The sequence below is a fragment of the Herpailurus yagouaroundi genome, unplaced genomic scaffold (assembly GCF_014898765.1).
Source record: "Herpailurus yagouaroundi ecotype Mexico unplaced genomic scaffold, PumYag 190, whole genome shotgun sequence".
NCBI classification, from domain to species: domain Eukaryota; kingdom Metazoa; phylum Chordata; class Mammalia; order Carnivora; family Felidae; genus Herpailurus; species Herpailurus yagouaroundi.
The window spans coordinates 26,338,247-26,358,196 of NW_024412421.1; the positions used below are offsets into that span (position 1 = coordinate 26,338,247).

General features: G+C 40.7%; 2 protein-coding genes across 2 annotated transcripts in view; one reads left to right on the forward strand and one right to left on the reverse strand.

Annotated features, from left to right (window-relative positions):
• TERF2IP (TERF2 interacting protein) overlaps positions 1-8,279 on the forward strand; it is a 9,181-nt gene extending 902 nt beyond the window's left edge. The window contains exons 2-4 of the mRNA XM_040443177.1: positions 1-335; positions 4,753-4,877; positions 7,079-8,279. Of these exons, the coding sequence (XP_040299111.1) occupies positions 1-335; positions 4,753-4,877; positions 7,079-7,483 (865 nt within the window). The 3' untranslated portion in view covers positions 7,484-8,279. The remainder of the gene's footprint in view (positions 336-4,752; positions 4,878-7,078) is intronic.
• Positions 8,280-11,127: 2,848 nt separating this feature from the next.
• DUXB (double homeobox B) lies at positions 11,128-19,425 on the reverse strand. Its single transcript, XM_040443457.1, is given in 6 exon segments — positions 11,128-11,856; positions 11,858-11,979; positions 13,307-13,566; positions 18,174-18,279; positions 18,493-18,568; positions 19,415-19,425. Coding segments are annotated over 6 exon segments (648 nt in total). The 3' UTR covers positions 11,128-11,783.
• Positions 19,426-19,950: the final 525 nt, after the last annotated feature.

The following is a 19,950-nucleotide window of genomic DNA, read 5'->3' on the forward strand; positions in this document are numbered from 1 at the left end:
CGCCGCCGCCGCCGCCGCCGCCGCGGCCACCGCGCAGCCCGAGCCGCAGCCGCCCACGGGGCGCATCGTCTTCACGGACGCGGACGACGTGGCCATCTTGACGTACGTGAAGGAAAATGCCCGCTCGCCCAGCTCCGTCACCGGCACCGCCTTGTGGAAGGCGATGGAGAAAAGCTCGCTCACCCAGCACTCGTGGCAGTCCATGAAGGACCGCTACCTCAAGCACCTGCGGGGCCAGGAGCATAAGTACCTGCTGGGGGACGCCCCAGTGAGCCCCTCCTCCCAGAAACTCAAGCGGAAAGCTGAGCAGGACCCCGAGGCCGCCGATAGTGGGGGTGAGGTCTCTGCCGCGAACGCGGGAGCTCTTGCTGCACCTGTGCGGGTGGGGGCGGGGCTCCTCCCCTCTTCGGTCCGGTGTCCATGTTGGCGTCTCCGGTAGCGTCGCCCGGCCCTCCCCCCTCCCCTTTAGACATCCGGGTAAAATTGCACCATTTTCTACTCGCACTTCGATTTACTTTTTTCCGGTAGCTGACGTGGTTTGATGCTCAAATGGTACAAACAGGCTAGGTAGACATTCCACCTGATTTTAGCCACCAGCTACCCAGTTTTCTTCCCCGGAGGCAATGTGTTGTTAACCGTATCTTTTCCAGAGGCTGGTTTCCAAAAATACTTCTCTCTGTTCAGGTAGAGTCAGTGTAAGCTTTTTCAAAGGCATGCCAGACCAGTTTATTTTCATGTTTTGGCGTCTATGCGTATTCACAGAAGGTTCTCGTCAGTTGGAATGATCTTCCTGGTCTCGCTCAGGTGAAGTGCGTTTTTAATGTAGTTGAACTGAACGTTGGGATTCAGGTGCGGTTAGGGCTTCAGTGCAAAACTGTTAAGATGCTTCACTTTTCATGTAACCGGTATCGACAGGTTAAACCGACCTTTTTGTTTAAAGAAGCATGTCCCCCACCCCCCCTTATGTGGCGATTCCATATAACATTTCGAGATGGGGAGGTAAATCTGTTTCTCCTGTTCAGCATGCTTAGTAGGAATTTTGTTTTTGGTAAAAGTGACATTTCAGATTCATTCATTCAACAGATATTTGAGTGCCAGACACTGTTATCCTGCTGGGATATAACAATAAATAAAAGTCCCTGCGGTCATGGAGCTTAACATACTAGCTGGGCAGTGGTAAGTGCTATAGAGAAAAATAAAATCAGGGTAAGGGCTGGGGAGGAGGTTGTTTTCTATAGGGCGATAAGGCAAGTCACTATAAAAGCTTGTATTTGAGCAGAGACCAAAGGAAAGAGCAAACCAGGTGGTTATCAGTGGGTGTTTCAGGCAGAGGGAATATTGAGTGCAAAGGCCTGGAGGTGGGAATATGGCTGGTGTGTTCTTGGAGCAACAGACCAGTGTGGCTAAAATGGACTAAAGCAAGGGGGAGGATTCTACGAGAGAGGACAAGGTTATGTGTATGGGTGAAGTAGATCGCATGGGGCTTTGCTTTGAAATCCAGTAGGGTTGGGACTATGGGCAGGCCATTTGGAACCTTGGAGAAAATTAAGCTGGATTCGCCCTACTGTAATTTAATTTTGATGATCAGAATTTAATTGTAAAAATTAAAATTCTAAAATCACTAAGAAAATAAGGATGAGGGGCACCTGGCTGGCTCAGCCAGTAGTGCATATGACTCTTGATGTCAGGATTGTAGGTATAGGTTCAAGCCCTACCGTTGGGTGTAGGTATTATTTAAACAAATAATATGGATGAGTATACTTTTTTATTTTTTAATTCTGCTATTTATTGATCTTTTTTAAAAATTGAGGTACATTTGGCCTACAGTGTCAGTTTCAAGTATACAACCAAGTAATTCTACGTTTTTATATGTTGCAAACTGATCATCACAGTAAGTCTGCTTTTTGTCTGTCTCCATACAAGTTAATACGGTATTACTGATTGTATTCCCTCTACTGCATGTTAAAGCCCCCTGCCTTATTTACTTTGTACCTGGAAGTTTGTACCTCTTGATCCCCTTCATCCATTTTGCTGCCCTGTCCCCCATGCCAACCCTCTTCCCTCCCTGTTCTCTTTTTCTGTGAGTTTGGGTTTTGTTTTGTGTGGTTGGTTTTTTTAGATTCCACTTATCAGCGTGCTATTTGTCTTTCTCTGTCTGACTTCTTTCACTAGCATAATGTCCTCTAGGGCCATCCATGTTTGTTGCAAGTGGCAAGATTTTGTTGTTTTTTGTCTTGTTTTGGTGGCAGAGTAGTATTCCAGTGTATATGCACATCATATCTTTATCTATCGGTGGACGCATTGGTTGTTGCCATATCTAGGTTCTTGTAAATAATACAGTGAAACTGCAGTGAACGTAGAGTTGCATGTAGTTTTTCACTCGGTGTTTTCATTTCCTTCAGATTGTTACTCCAAAGTGGTATTGCTAGATCATATGGTAGTTCTATTTTTAATTTTTTGAGGAACTTCCATACTGTTTTCTATAGTGGCTATGCCAATTTACATTCCCACGAACAGTGCACAAGGGTTCCTTTTCTCCACATCTTTCCTAATACTTGTTATTTCTTGTCTTTTTGATAAGTCATTTTGACAGGTGTGAGGTGATACTTCATTGTGGTTTTCGGTTGTATTTCACTGATGATTAGTGATGTTGAGCATCTTTTCATGGGCCTGGTGGACACTTGTATGTCTTTGGGAATACATCTATTCAGATTGCTTATTTTTAAATTGGAATGTTTGGGGTTTTTTGTTATGAGTTCTTTATTCTGGCTATTAACCTCTTTTTGGATTATTGGATATATGGCTTGCAAATACTTCTTTCTATTCAGTAGGTTGCCTTGAGTATATTTTTTAATATGTGCATGGTGATAGTCCTGAAACCAAGAAGATTTAAAAAAAAAAAGTTGTATATATGTGATTACTTGAAGTTAAAAACTTCTCATCATAAAAGTCAGCAAACCTGAAAAATATTCCTAATACATTGGAACAGAGTTAGTTTCCTTAATGTCCAAAGATCTTGCAGAAGTTAGTAAAAGAAAATCTAGGAGAACAATGAACAAAAGAAATGGAACAAGAAGTTTCTAGAAAAGGAAATAAATGGCAATAAACAAATGCAGAATATTGTTATTAAATAAAAGTAAATTAGACCCTGAACAGAGGCATGATATAAGCCATGGACTTCTGACCCATGGAAAATGAAATAACAAACGTGCATGGTGATGTTTTTCAGGAAAGTGAATGAGGAAATGTTGTATTTTGTCTATCAGATTGACAAAAATTAACGAAGTGGGTAATATCTACAGATACTGGGTAAAATAGACATTACATAAAATTTGTCCTTTTAATCATTTTTAAGTGGTCAGTTTGGTGGCCTTAAGTCTATTCACATTGTTATGGAACCATTACCACCATCCGTCTCCAGAACTTTTTCTTCTCCTAAAACTGGAAAACTACCCATTAAACACTGACTCCCCTTTGCTCCCTCCCCCTGTCAATCACCATTTTACTTTTTGTCTTTAAGAATTTGGTCTTTCTAGCTACCTCATGTAAGTGGAGTCATATATTTGTCCTTTTGTGATTGGCTCATTTCACTTAGCACAGTGTTTTCAGGGTTCATCCATGTTGTAGCATGTGTCAGAATGTCCTTCCTTTATAAGGTTGAATAATACTCCACTGCATTGTGTATACTACGTTTTGTTTATGTGGTCACCCATTGATGGACACTGAGGTTGTTTCCGTATCTTGGCCGTTAGGAATAATGCCACTATAAATATGGGTGTACTAATACCTGCTTGAAACCCTGGTTCCATTTGTCTTGAGTATACAGAAGTGGAATTGCTGGATTTTGTGGTAGTTCCATGATTAGTATTTTGAGGAACCACCATGGTATTTTTTGGTTATGTGTTTTAGTCCCTATATAGTTTGTGTAACCACCACCTAAATCAGGATACAGAACAGTTCCATTATAAAAAACTTCTTTCTCCTGCCCCATAGCAGTCAGTTTTTGTTAAGTGGAAAAGAGAGCACAGTTAAATGCTAAGAGAACAAAGTAAAACAGAAAGAGGATGCTGAGCTTTAGGAGGGCCTCCTTTCTGTTAGATGGTATGTGGTAGATTGTGATGTACCTTCCACATCTGTCTTCAGCTGGGAGAGCTGCTTCACCCAAAGTCTTGACATCTTAGGTTGGCTAGCATTTAGGGACTGATCTGTGCGGAGTTCTGCCACGGCTCCCACATCCCAACACAGTCGATTCTGAAGGGACTTCCTAGTTCAGACTTCCCTATGGTTTCAGCTGAGGCTTTGTTGGAACTCTTTGACAGCTCAGCTTCCCTCTCTGCCCACTCATGCTTTCTTCTCAACAGTGGTTTCCCTGGGTCACTCCATACTAAACACCATGTGTTAATCTCCATCTCACAATCTGCTTCCCAGAGAATCCAGTTTATGGCAGTTTTGTTAATTTGCACTATGGATAAATACAAAGCAAAAAATGAATTATGTTTGGAGAGTATTTTTATTTTCCATATTACAATCTAAGGAATATATCACCATTTGGATAGTACAGCTCTTCAGAAGCAAGAGTAGACATTTCCGAACAAGTGTATTTTATGTTTTTCTTACCTTGATCAAAAACTGATGTCTCCTAATAGAAAAAAAGTACAGGCTCACTTTTGGCTCAGAGTTCGCAGAGCACTGTATTTTTGGTTTCTGCAAAAGATGTTAATTGTAATCTGGTGCTGTTCTTTTCTTTCATAGAACCACAGAATAAGAGAACTCCAGACTTACCTGAAGAAGAATATGTAAAGGAAGAGATCAAGGAAAATGAAGAAGCAGTCAAAAAGATGCTTGTAGAAGCCACCCGGGAGTTTGAGGAGATTGTGGTACGTAGACTAGATTTAACTCTTATTTTCTCTCCTTCTATTCTTCTTTTTTAAAGTTGGTTATTGCATTTAGTTTTTGTACACCTAAGGCCCTGAAAGGTAAGGTTTGGAGTGGGAGAATGGAAAGTGGGACTGATCTTGGTTTCAGGCATGCAGTTTTGAGGGAGGGGCGTGCGGGTGGCTCATGCTGTTAAGCATCTGACTCTTGATTCTGGCTCAGGTCATGATTCACTTGTGATATCGAGCCCCCTTGTCAGGCTCTGCTCTGGGCGTGGAGTCTGCTTGGGATTCTCTCTTTCCACCTCCCTCTGCCTTTCTCCTGCACATGTGTGCATGTGTGTTCTCTGTCTCTTAGAGAAAAGGGGGAGAGGGAGAAAAATTGGGGAGAATTATTAAAAAATTTTTCTTTAGTGTTTGTTTATTTTTGAGACAGAAAGAGACAGAGTGTGAGTGGGGGAGAGGTAGAGAGAGAGGGAGACACAGAATCCCAGGGAGGTTCTAGGCTCTGAGCTGTCAGCACAGAGCCCTATATGGGGCTCGAACTCATGAACTGTGAGATCATGACCCAAGCCTAAGTCAGATGCTTAACCACCTCAGCCACCCAGGTGCCCCTGATGAGAATTATTTTGAAACAGTAGACAGCATCCTATTTTGGATACTTTGATCACAGTGTAAGGTTTTCAAAGTTAAGACTGTGGATTTATCTTTTGAAAATATTTTTGTGCTTCTCAGGAAAATAAATGCAATTTTTGAAGGAGTTTAATTTTTTTTTTTTTAAAGCAAGTTTAGCTTTTTGTGTATTTAGAGTGGTTTTGGGATTTTTTTAACGTTTCCTTATTTGGTCTAGCTTCTGATACTCTGTTGGAGTCCCATATTTGATCATAGTTACAGGGAAAGGCAAGAACTATAAAGTAGTGAGGAGTAATTTAAAAGAAAGACTCAATTATATGTGCATATTTTTTCCACGAAAAAGGATCTTTTAAATTAATTTTTCTTATTGTAAAGGGAAGTGATCAGGCCTCATTATTAGGAAAATAATTTAAAGATCTGTAATTGGTGAATGAAGGAATGCACAAGAATTGGTAGAATTTAGTGATTGTTGCCTTTTGAAGTCTGAGTTTTGTTTTATATTTGGTCAATTTTCCATAAACTTTGAAATGCAAGCATGGTCTACGTAGGTTTCTTCTCACATAACGTGCTTTGTAATGTGCCTAAATGTAGTATAGTACGGAGACCCTAGTCTGCTCATACATCTGTGTGTTTTGAGTAGTTAAGTGAAGGCATTGGTATGTACTGGGGATGTAAGTGATGAGAGCAAAAGAGATACAGTTCCTGTCCTTAGGGAGCTTACAATCTGACACTGAAGCCAAAGTTTTGTTGTTTTTTTTTTTATTTTTTATTGTATTTATTTTTTTTACGTTTATTTTGAGAGAGAGAGAGAAGGGGACAGAGGATATGAAGTGGCCTCAGCAGAGAGCCCGGTGTGGGGCTCAATCTCAGGAACTGCGAGCTATGACTTAAACCAAATCTGATGCTTAACTGACTGAGCCACCCAGGCACCTCTTTTGTTTTGTTTTTTAAATGTTTTTATTTTTGAGAAAGAATGAGAGAGCGTGAGTGGGCGAGGGGCAGAGAGAGAAGGGGGTGCACAGAGGATTCAGAGTGGGCTCTGTGCTGACAACTTTGGCATTGACAGCAGCTAGCTGGATGTGGGGCTTGAACCCACAAACCGTGAGATCATGACCTGATCCGAAGTTGGACACTCAACCATCTGAGCCACTCAGATGCCCCTGAAGTCAAACTTTAAAAAATGATCTAATGAACGTGTGTGTACACGTGGACATGTATGCACATACACATATTTTTCATTATTTACTGTAGCTTCTCATGTTCTGTTGGAATACCATAGTTGTATGTATACATGAGTATGCACATAATGTACACATAAGCACACTTATATCCCCCACTTACAGACACAGACACAGACACTTCCCTCCCCTTAACCCATCATGTACGTAAACTTACATACACACATGCAACATGAGTAAGTATAAGAAGGAGCATAGTGTATTGGAAGAACTGAAGGAAGTCCAATGTGATTGGGGTGAAAAGGGCAAGCAAGGTGGTGGGAGAGACTAGATATCGCAAGAGTGTTTGGGACTTGGTAATTAGGAACTGGTCGTATTCATCGCTTTCTCTAGGTTGACGAGAGCCCCGATTTTGAAATACACATAACAATGTGTGATGATGATCCACCTACACCCGAGGAAGACTCTGAGACACAGCCTGATGAGGATGAGGAAGAAGAAGAAGAAGAAAAAGTTTCTCCACCAGAGGTGGGAGCTGCCATTAAGATCATCAGGCAGTTAATGGAAAAGTTTAACTTGGATCTGTCAACAGTTACACAGGCATTCCTAAAAAATAGTGGTGAGTTGGAGGCTACTTCCTCCTTTTTAGAGTCCGGTCAGAGGGCTGATGGGTATCCCATTTGGTCCCGACAGGATGACTTAGATTTGCAAAAAGATGACGAGGATGCCAGAGATGCATTGGTCAAAAAATTTGGTGCTCAGAATGTAGCTCGGCGGATTGAATTCCGAAAGAAGTAATTGGCAAGACAATGAGGAAAGAAAAAAGATGTGGCAAGAGAGGTTAAAAAAAATTTTTTGTCAACGTTGTCGTTGGAACTGACACTTGTCTTCTGACCAATGCTGCCATTGCTCTATGAGTCTTAGATGTTGTAGCCAAGCAGAGTTGTGTAGGAGGATAAAAGTAAAAGACATTTGACATATTTAGAGTTGTCCCTGGCAGTATCAGTATGTTCATAAAGGGAAATCCACACCAGACAGAGGTTGGTCTTTGTAGTAGTAATCCTTTTCTGAACGGAACCCTTGCTATATATTGGTTTCAGGAGCTAGTGACAAAGTCAAAGGAGGAAAATACAGAGCCTCTATCCTTTGGCAGAAACTCTTCTAGATTATGATAGATTCCAAATCAAGGATCTAGATATGTGGAAAGATTTAATTACAAGGTCTTGAGCTTGGACGATCCTAAACCCTTGCATCACCTAGTGAGCTCTGATTTCTAGACTGCTTTGAAAATCCCATATTCCCTTTGCTAACTTAATACTTGGGGACCCTGCTCCTTTGGCTGTTCTTTTCTTTCAGTCTTTGTCAGTCATACTTGTAGCACGTGTTTCTTTATCTACCACCCAGTTTTGTTTAAAACGCACACAAAACCCTAGAGAGTCTTAAGAACAGTCTTACTCAGTTATCAGTAATGTGTTTTTATTTATTAAAGACAATTTTGTGCTAAGGACTGTGTTAGATTTATATATTAGTGAATTGATTCCTCTTTGTTGTGTTACTTTTGTTGTTGAAAATAAAAAGAACTTTGAATCTCCAAGTGTTTTCTTTGATTGTATTCCTGAAACCTTTTCGATATAAAAACCATAAAGGAACTGACATTTCTTGGCTCTTAATTAGGTCAATAATGAACAAAATGGTTCCATATTAGAACTAGTAGGCCACTAGAAGGATGCTAGATTTTCTGGATGGAGCAGAGAGAAGATCTGCGTCAAGGGCTGTGAGGGACGGGAGAACACCACGGGCTGCTGAAAGCTGAAGGGTGAGAAGCCAATCAGGAACCATCAGGTGTGTAACAGAAGGTGTCTCTGCCCTACCCGTATCCCTTGGGCACTTACATTCCCGCACATGCCACAAATAGGGGTCCTACTGCAAGCACCTTCTTAAGGTTTCCCCTCTGCTTGAAGTGCTCTGGAGTTCATGCTGCTGGGAGTGGCTTTCGGCTGATGGCGGATGAGAATTAGAGGATGCATATCCAGCTTCCTTGCTGTCCAGAGAAATGACACAAGTGAATATTTGAGACGCACCCCTTGAGTGAGATAATGGGTTCCATACCATCTTTTAAAGGTCCCCAGCAGAAACCAGCATGGTTGCCCAGAGTGGTAGTTGTTTATGAACGCACTCTGCATAGGCTTCCTTCTGTGGTTTCACATCTGCACTTTCCTAATAAAATGCATCGTGGAATCCTCAGTTAAACACGAATTCTTAAAGTCTGCTTCTGGAGGAACCCATTCTAAATCAAAATGCTTCACTTTGCCCTTCTCTTGAGTATGTTGAAAGGATAAAACTATTCCCAGGAGTACCTAGCTCACTCCAGGAGTAACTTTTATTTTTTTTTATTTTTATTTATTTATTTTTTTCAACGTTTATTTATTTTTGGGACAGAGAGAGACAGAGCATGAACGGGAGAGGGGCAGAGAGAGAGGGAGACTCAGAATCGGAAACAGGCTCCAGGCTCTGAGCCATCAGCCCAGATCCCGACGCGGGGCTTGAACTCACGGACCGCGAGATCATGACCTGGCTGAAGTCGGACGCTTAACCGACTGCGCCACCCAGGCGCCCCCAGGAGTAACTTTTAAGTGGATATTGGGAAGGGCTGGGTGGTAGGCATTTGTTTAAAATGTGTCGTCCAATCAGATATGACTCTAGAGTGGTTGAAAATCAATATTTCATGTGTGAAACGGAGATGTCATTTGGGATGTTTATACCTTAGTAAAGTTCGTACAACTTTACCAGCCTAGAAATTTGTTTTGTCAAAGCATGTGCAAAAGGGTCTGATTCATTATATCTAGACTCTGAAAAGATACTTAAGTACTCATTATAAACCAGTAACTTCCAAATATCTGTTTTTGACATTTATCTGGTGTTTTACTTTTTAGGCTGGGAGATAATATGTGGGGAAACAAATTATCAAGTATTTTTGGGAGCACAAATCTAAGCAAGGAAAATGAGTTGGATCTTAATGGTTAATGGCATTGAGCTATGGCTGCATCTGCTCCATAGACCAGCTGTTCAATTCCTAAAGTTAGGATACCTCTCCTTTATTCTGCCAGATTCTTATTCTTTGGGTTTTCTTTCCTTGACTTCTTGAGGCTTGTGCTCTGGGAAACATCATTTCTTACTCATTTTAGCTCTTGAGTTAGACGCCTTCCTCACTGTTTTCCACTAACCCCACAGTTGAGCTTTTCAAATTCTCTAGGTCTTAAATAACTTGTACAACTTCATTAGTGGCAGAAACATTTCTTTCTGTCTCCTCTTTGCAAACCGCAGCAGTGGGCTCTGCTCCTGGTATTCGGTTTTCCTTTGTTCCGTATCCCTTTAAGCAGGTATGGTTGCATTTTAAAAGTTTAAGCTGACACTTGGATTGTTGAGCTTTTTTCTTGTTTTGGTCTAATGCTGTGTGCTGGATTATATGCCCCCTTTGCCTATACCTGTAAGTTGTATTTAATTGCTTGTAACAGAAAACTTCATCTAAAGGACTTGAAACAAGGGACATAAAAAGGGGATTTATATCTTATATGTATGGGAAGTCCTGAGTTAGTTACCTTCAGGATTCTCTCTATTTTTCTGTTCTGCTGTCCCTGGCTTGTCTTCTAGGCTGCTTCCTTCATGGTCAAAAGTTGGGTGCAATCTTTCTTGGAAGCCCCTTGATTTCTCATTGGCCAGAAATTTGGCACATACGCCTTCCTAACTCTTCCTAAATGAAATTGACTGGGTTAACTTAATCAAAGTCTATTTTTCTTGGGTTGCAGTTTGTGTAACCTTCCCTGAGAATGTGACATGAAAGGGAAGGTGAATACCCAAATAAGAGTTTGCTAAAAACTTGTACCAATTCTAGCCACCTTCTCCAGCATTAAGAAGATCCATCCAGGAGTGGAATGTTAATCACTGTTCTCATCAAACCTGGACCTAACCTTTTGAGTTGGTTCAAACAATGCAAATTGATAAAATTCAAAGATGTTTTTATAGCACTAAGGTAAATCCACATACACCTTCAAACACCAAAATCTACTTTGAGATGTATTATCATTTCAGAAGAAGAAAGAAGACCGAAATTTTTATCCCAGTTTTAGATTAACGTGTTAGACTAAGTGGTTGTATGGTGTTGCTGCTGTATTTTCATTGTGATTTTTTTTTTTGTAATGTTTTAAGTAGTCAAAGGAAAAACAATATAAATGAAGAATACTCAGTATCGTGGATTTAACGTAATTCATTTAGTCGTTCTCTTATTGGTAGATAGTGGGATAGTTTCTGGTTCCCAGTTGAAACCCTCAGAGCTTTGGGGAAAAGCTCACTTTTATGAATTCACATTATCAGGAAATACACTGTCCTTTCATTTTCTGCATGACAAACTAATTTCAAGCTGGCTTTCCCATCTTGCTAGGAAGCAAAGGAGTGCTAATGTGTCAGCACGTAGATATGTTCTTGCTTGGGTATGGTTATAGTTCATGCAAATTCCAGATTGGTAGACATCGTGATTAGAGAAGAAGTCATGTTTATCAGTGAAATGCTTTTGTTCAGAAGGATTCAGCAGACCTGTCTACTGGCCTATGGTGCTTCCAGAGGCTGTATGCAGCTTAGAAACCATCCTTTCTTTATTCAATGAAGTGAATATAGAAGATAACCACTGCCCACAAAACAGTTAAAAACTGCCTTTTGTGTTTCCAAGTGGTTTCTCCTTCCTCTTGCATTAATCTTGTCCCAAACAGGATGACTTCATTATCCACTGTCCTTTAAATTGCACTGATTTGCATCAAAAGAAGAGAGGTCTGGACCAGGTTCTGAGAATGACTTCTTTTTCTGGAATCTCAGACCTTGGTAAGCTTTGTAGCATATGGAACACAGCCTGAAAAGCATCTTCACTGAAGCACAGTTGGGGTCCTGGAGGGTCCTCTTTTTGTGGGCCAGGACTCGGAAAAGGTACCTGTTCCTGAAAATCTGTGGATAACAGTTGACATAAAGGCTTGAGGTTTCTGCACATTGTTGGTGAGTTGGCCAAGGGAATGAGATGGTCGTCCAGTTGACTGTGCTGCGGATAAGTGTCTCAGTGTGTCCCTCCTCGAGGATCCCACTTTGTAATCAGAGTCTGGCAGATTTCATCCCACCATTGCAGAATATATGTCTACCTGCCCCAGATCCTGCAGTTGGTGGTTTTGGTGCTCAGGATGAGGCTGAGAGTAGTCCTTCAACTGTAGTACTCCTGTGTGCTTCTATTCTTTGTGATTCTGGCACTTTTCTTGCTTTGGCGGCCAGAAAGGAGCCTGAGTATCTGAGACTCAGAGTTGATGGTATTGGCCGGTAATTCCGAGGAGAGTAAAGAATCCTCTCTGCATAGTCTATGGGCTGTACCATCATGACGCTTGGTCCTTGGTTCACACAAGAGACAGAGGACTCCTGGGATGGGAGAGGAGCAGGTAGAAATGTTTGGTTCCTACGGAAAAAATGGGAGGAAGCAAAATGATGAGACCTGCCTGGGAAAGTGGGCAGATCAATTTGATGGTGCTGAGCTGTCAGACCTGGTCTTGCATTTGGGCTGTCTGCCAAGGAATTCATGGACTCAATTCTCTGCCTTGGGTATGGAGATCTTTAATTCTGAAACCACATCTATGTGAAGAAAAAGACAGTGTCATAAGACAAGTGATTCTGGCTCAGTTTCTCATACTATGTAAAGCAAAGGGGCTATTAATACAGGCCCCATTATCGGGATGGGGTGTGTGTGGGTGTGTTTCATGTGAAATAGAACTATTGCATATATATGTCATTAATTACTCTGATTCCTGTGTATAGTGTGTATGTATATATGTGTACATATGAATGTGTGTATACACATACAAACACAAAAATTGAGGTCCTAACACACTTAGCAATCAACTATAGATGGATTGAAACTGGTTGAAAAGGCATATGCTTTAGATTCTTCCCTTTAATTTCAACATTGGATCAGCAAATAAGTTTTCTTGACCAGGTTGACATTTATCTCTTTGCCAACATGTGTATAAGAATCCCAATCTTATATACGTGGTTATAAATAAATCTGATCAAGGATTAATTAACTGTACTGATAAAACTATGAATGTGTTTCCTAGTCTTGAGCATTTAACATACACTAAACCACTGTCCTCATAACTTTAGAAGGTACCCAGTAAGAGTGATTTTTTTTTTCTTTCAACTGGAGGACATGGGACTAAGTCTGTAGATTTTTGAAGCTGTCACAAGTTGGTGGAGGGGTAGGTAGGCAGGGTATTTGGTTGAGGCCAGGAATGCTTAAAAATACTGATTAGGTGCAGGACAACCTCATAAGAAAGGAATTATCTGGACCAAAATGACCAAGCAATGTCAAGCTGTAGAAAACCTGACAGGGTATTCCCAAAATAGATAGTATTAACTTTCATATTTCCCCCCATTTTTGCTGCTGGAGGTTCTAAATGGTTATCACACTGACAGAATTCTTCATTTTGCAGGAATCTGACTTGCAATGCTAGATGTTTACCAATCCATACTGTTACCCATGATGATTGTGATAATCTCAGGTCAGTTTTTCAGCAGCCCATCAGAGGGAAATATAACATCACTTACAGGTAGAACATATTTGGTGCTATAGACAGAACTTACTTGAATTCTTGATTCCTGAATGTCTGTTATTTTAGCCACTTTTTTCCTGGTTGTTCTATCAGGGAATTGGTTCCTCTCAAAAGCTTGAAGTAGGATATGTGATTGAGGTCTTGTGATGGATGTCCAGTCTTCTCTGGCTGCTTTTGGTAAGTATTCTACAAGAGAACATGGAACAGAGGTGTCTTTTAGGACAGTTCTCATATTTGAACTGAAAACTTGAACCTAGGAAGATAATGCTGACACTCCCCCTGAATCCCTGAGGTTGACAGAACAGGATGCCACCCTGCTTAGAGCAGCAAGACAAAAGGCCCAGAGCCTTGTGTGCTAAGAACCTGCCTGTCGCACCCAGCTGTGGGGCCATGCTTTTATTTCTGACGCTAGGGTGCCCAGAACAGGCTGTAAGTGCCTCCTAAGATAATGATTTCTTTGTCGAGTATATGGGCACAATATGCAGAGCCGTTTTCACTTTCTCTGGGATCCACTGAAGAAATGCATTTGGACCAGTGGATTCTTACCTTGAGACCGAGGCAGCGGATTTTGTTCCTGGGTTTCATCTTAAGGAGCATCCAAATTCCAATTGTCTTTGTTTGGATCTGAGGTTTTTAAGTCAAATCTAAGTGGGAGAAGAAGATGTTGAAGTCATGTAACTCAATCTGTGTTGTCCAAGTATCAAGGCAAGGCAATTAAATGAAATTGATTTGATCAACTGCCATTGGGATAATATCCATAAAAAAAAAGTGATGTATTATCCTAGGAGTTATTATGAGCATACAATTCAAGACAGCATTTCTTTTATGGTCATCCTCATGGTATCCCAAGTAGAATTCCCTGATTTAAGAGACACTGTTCTATTAAAGGAGATCGATATTTCTTTTTCTCCCTTTCCCTCCTCCCATCTCTCTCTCATAACATGTCTTCTATGTGTGGATGTCTTTTCTTGGGCCCTATCATCTCTTCATAAGAAGTACCATTTTATTTTATGTAATAAACAGAAGAAATACCATTTTATTATATATAATACATACGGAATTGATTGTGAAAAGAATTTCTTTAGATGGGGAGTAAGTTAGCCATGGTCCAAGAGCTGTACTAACATTCATCCACATTCCCTCTTATCCCGTAGTCAGCAATAAGTAAGGAGACTTCTAGGACCCAGTACACCTTGCTGTGAAACTCTTGTCACTAATATAACCATTTGAACTCTTTCTTTGTTTCCTCATTATTGGAGTCAGATTTGCAGTGTACTTTCTAATTAGTTGTTTTATTTTGGTAATTTGCAATAGGAATTAGGGTATTAATGACAACCAATATTTAACAAATCACTCTCTTATCCAGGCATTGTGCCAAAAAGTTATCTGTTTTCTAAATGAGAATATTTGCAGGTAAGCTTTAAGCACATCACCAGATAGTCCCATAGTATGTACTTCTATTACTGGGAATTGAATAAGCTATCTCTTCACACCCAGAACTAATGCATGAAGAAGAGTAAAACATTTCTCTCCAGCATCCCCTCAGACTGAGGACCTTCTAGCCAATGGCTTATTGGAGGCTCTGTGCAGACACAAAACTAGGAACTCATAATTTTCTTCTAAAAGCACACTTATATTGATTTTCTTTGTTTTAAATGCTGTGTGGTATAATTGTTTACAGCTATCGAAGAAATCCAACTTAGTTTAATTTTTACATCAGTACCATTCAAAATAATACAATATGGGATTTTCATATACTTAAACATTTTTTAATTAAATTATTTTTAAGTTTGTTTATTTTGAGAGAGAAAGAGGGAGCACAAGCTGGGGAGGGGCAGAGAGAAGGAGGGAGAATCCCAATCACAGAGCCTGATGTGGGGTTCAAACTCACAGACATTGAGATCATGACTTGAGCTGAGATCACGAGTCAGATGCTTTATCAGCTGCGCCACACAGGCACCCTGTTCGTTTTTTAGTTTTGAGAAACAGTGTGAGCAGGGGAGGGGTAGAGCGAGAGGGAGACAGATTCAAAGCAGGCTCCAGGCTCTGAGCTGTCAGCACAGAGGCCAACGTGGGGCTCGAACTCATGAACCTTGAAATCATGACCTGAGCCAAAGTCAGATGCCCAACCATCTGACCCAGACCCCTACTTCATATGTGTGTGTGAAAATCACATTTCAGGTGTTTAAAAAAACCTAGCCTGAAAATTGGGAATTTATGTGAGTTCTTGCCCCACAGTTTCCTCAAAATTATGTATTAATCATCATTCTGCAGGATATATCAGAACATTTTTTTAAGATTTTTGTTTTTTAATTTTTTTAAAGATTTATTTTTGAGAGAGAAAGCGCGAATGGAGGAGGAGCAGAGAGAGGGAGAGAGAGAATCCCAAGCAGGCTCTGTGCTGTCAATGCAGAGCCTGACATGGAGTTCGATCCCACAAGCTGTGAGATCATGGCCTTTCTCACGTTGGACACTTAACCAACTGAGCCACCCAGCTGCCCCAAAGATACTTTATTTTATTTTATTTTATTTTATTTTATTTTATTTTATTTTTTTAAACATTTTTTTATTTTTTCAATATATGAAATTTATTGTCAAATTGGTTTCCATACAACACCCAGTGCTCATCCCAAAAGGTGCCCTCAATACCCATCACCCACCCTCCCCTCCCTCCCATCCCCCATCAACCCTCAGTTTGTTCTCAGTTTTTGTTTTTTTTTTAAATTTTTTTTTTCAACGTTTTTATTTATTTTTGGGACAGAGAGAGACAGAGCATGAACGGGGGAGGGGCAGAGAGAGAGGGAGACACAGAATCCGAAACAGGCTCCAGGCTCCGAGCCATCAGCCCAGAGCCTGACGCGGGGCTCGAACTCACGGACCGCGAGATCGTGACCTGGCTGAAGTCGGACGCTTAACCGACTGTGCCACCCAGGCGCCCCTGTTCTCAGTTTTTAAGAATCTCTTATGCTTTGGCTCTCTCCCACTCTAACCTCTTTTTTTTTTTTTTCTTTCCTCTCCCCCATGGGTTTCTGTTAAGTTTCTCAGGATCCACATAAGAGTGAAACCATATGGTATCTGTTTTTCTCTGTATGGCTTATTTCAGTTAGCATAACACTGTCCAATTCCATCCACGTTGCTACAAAGGGCCATATTTCATTCTTTCTCATTGCCACGTAGTACTCCATTGTGTATATAAACCACAACTTCTTTATCCATTCATCAGTTGATGGACATTTAGGCTCTTTCCATAATTTGGCGATTGTGGAGAGTGCTGCTATAAACATTGAGGTACAAGTGCCCCTATGCATCAGTACTGTATCCCTTGGGTAAATTCCTAGCAGTGCTATTGCTGGGTCATAGGGTAGATCTATTTTTAATTTTCTGAGGAAACTCCACACTGTTTTCCAGTGTGGCTGCACCCATTTGCATTCCCACCAACAGTGCAAGAGGGTTCCCGTTTCTCCACATCCTCTCCAGCATCTATAGTCTCCTGATTTGTTCATTTTGGCCACTCTGACTGGCATGAGGTGATATCTGAGTGTGGTTTAATTTGTATTTCCCTGATAAGGAGCGACGTTGAGCATCTTTTCATGTGCCTGTTGGCCATCCGGATGTCTTCTTTAGAGAAGTGTCTATTCATGTTTTCTGCCCATTTCTTCACTGGGTTATTTGTTTTTCGGGTGTGGAGTTTGGTGAGCTCTTTATGGATTTTGGATACTAGCCCTTTGTCCGATATGTCATTTGCAAATATCTTTTCCCATTCCGTTGGTTGCCTTTTAGTTTTGTTGGTTGTTTCCTTTGCTCTGCAGAAGCTTTTATCTTCATAAGGTCGCAGTAATTAATTTTTGCTTTTAATTCCCTTGCCTTTGGGGATGTGTCAAGTAAGAGATTGCTATGGCTGAGGTCAGAGAGGTCTTTTCCTGCTTTCTCCTCTAGGGTTTTGATGGTTTCCTGTCTCACATTCAGGTCCTTTATCCATTTTGAGTTTATTTTTGTGAATGGTGTGAGAAAGTGGTCTAGTTTCATCCTTCTGCATGTTGCTGTCCAGTAATGCCAACACCGTTTGTTAAAGAAACTGTCTTTTTTCCATTGGATATTCTTTCCTGCTTTGTCAAAGATTAGTTGGCCATACTTTTGTGGGTCTAGTTCTGGGGTTTCTATTCTATTCCATTGGTCTATGTGTCTTTTTGTGTCAATACCATGCTGTCTTGATGATTACAGTTTTGTAGTAGAGGCTAAATTCTGGGATTGTGATGCCTCCTTCTTTGGTCTTCTTCAAAATTACTTTGGCTATTCGGGGTCTTTTATGGTTCCATATGAATTTTAGGATTGCTTGTTCTAGCTTCGAGAAGAATGCTGGTGCAATTTTGATTGGGATTGCATTGAATGCTTTGGGTAGTATTGACATTTTGACAATGTTTATTCTTCCAACACATGAGCATGGAATGTTTTAATCACTATCCCAGTGTAGGGCTTGAACTCACAACCCTGAAATCAAGAGTTACATGTTCTAGTGACTGAGCCAGCCAGGTGCCCCAGTATGTATCAATACTTAATGATACCATATTATTATAGTGTCCTAATTTCCTAAATTGCCTAAATCTCGAAAATTGATGTATCTCCCATTGGGAGATCCTGAACCAGTATATTCTCTTCCTGTCAGTGAATATACCCAGTCGGTATTTCCACAATTGGTAAAAGACACACAGTTCTTGCTTTTAGTATACAACAATAAAAATCTTCTAACATACCTGACATAAAAGAATTACCTGAGAGTCTTGATCCCAGCATTTCTCTTTACCTGGAATCTGACAGATCATGAAATAGAAACCTAATGCTTATGTGAATTTTACACTCTGGAATGCCAATTTCCTTGCCCCATTGTTTCCTGGTAGCTTTATCAGCGTAAGGGTTTTGTTCAAACGATGCTTGGAGGATATCCTTTTTTATTTTCATTAAAAATTTTTAAAAAATGTTTTATTATCTATTTTTGACAGAGAGACAGGGTGCAAGTGGGGGTTGGGAGGGCAGGGGCAGAGAGAGAGGGAGGCACAGAATCTGAAACAGGCTCCAGGCTCTGAGTTGTCAGCACAGAGCCCGATGTGAGGCTTAAACTCATGAACTGTGAGATCATGACCTGAGCAGAAGTTAGAGGCTTAACCAACTGAGCCACCCAGGCCCCCCTTGGAGGATATCCTTTTGACTCTGGTTGTAAACAGTCCTGCCTTGCCAGGTTTCTTTTTGTAGTCTGCCTGGTCAAGAGAAAATGGGAAGAGGAGTACGAAGGATATGTTTAGGGATTAAAAACTCTGTGTGAACATATGTCATATGCTTTTCTAGGATGAAAGCCTGTAGGTTCATCAATGATTCTATATATTTTTAAAAAATTTTTAAAAAGTTGATTCATTTTGAGAGAGAGAGTTGTGGTGGGCGTGGGGGGGGGGGTTGGGGAGAGAACCCAACTCAGGGCTCAAACTCACAAACCATGAGATCATGACCTGAGCCGAAATCAAGAGTCAGATGCTTAACCAGCTGAGCTGCCCGAGCACTGCAAGTGTCTGACTCTTGATTTTGACTCAGGTTATGATTTCACAGTTAGATTGAGTCCTAGTTCTTGATAATGAGACTCACACTGGACTCTGTGCTGTCAGTGAGGAGCTTGCTTGGGATTCTCTATCTTCCTGGCTGCCCCCTCCCTCATGCTTTCTCTCTCTCTCTTAAAAAAAAAAAAAAAAAAAAATCAAAAGGAGACCCAGGTGCCCCATACATTTTAAAGGTAGGTGTTCCATATATATGCTTTTCTCCATTTACAATGTCAACTTTGAAACTTTTGACAACCTACTTGTGGGACTCCTGGCTGTTACTTTAAATGGAAAATTCCAATCTCCAATTTTAAAGCACCCATCAATCCTCTAACAACTTATCAATGCAAAACAGCTCCTGTTCCAACCATCTGTCCCTCTAATTATGATTGTGATTTAACTTTTATAAACTCTGGGAAATAAAGCACATGGCATTACTGAAGAAGAGAGCAAAATGCAGATGAAAATTTGCCACTCGCAATGCTGTTCAAACCCCTCTTGGGAAGAGGTACCTGGACTCCATGGGGGTCACTGGGCAATTGAGCAGCTCTGGAAGACGACAGGCTTATCAACACCAAGGGTGGCCCACCCATTTCTTATATACCTTTCTATCTAATCCCTTCATTATTGTTCAACACTTTTAGAAAGAAACTTGAAGTAATCAGATTAAGAGGAAGTACAGATTCTACCAGGCAGTTTTAAAACTTTAAAGACACCCTAATATCTTTCCAAATATGTCTTAGAATCTGTGCTCTCTAGTGTACATACACTATGCAATTTATATATGTATATATGCAATACATATATATGCATTTATATATTTAAAACATGTTCTCCATGTTGTACTCATGCTTTTTAATTTTGGCTTGATACTATTTATAATTTTGGAAAGATCCACCTACATTATATATATTTTTTATTTATTGAAAATAATTTTTAATTGTTTATTTTTTAGAGAGAGACAGCACATGAGCTGGGGAGGGGCAGAGAGAGGGGGAGACAGAATCCGAAGCAGGCTCCAGGCTCTGAGCTGTCAGCACAGAGCCCA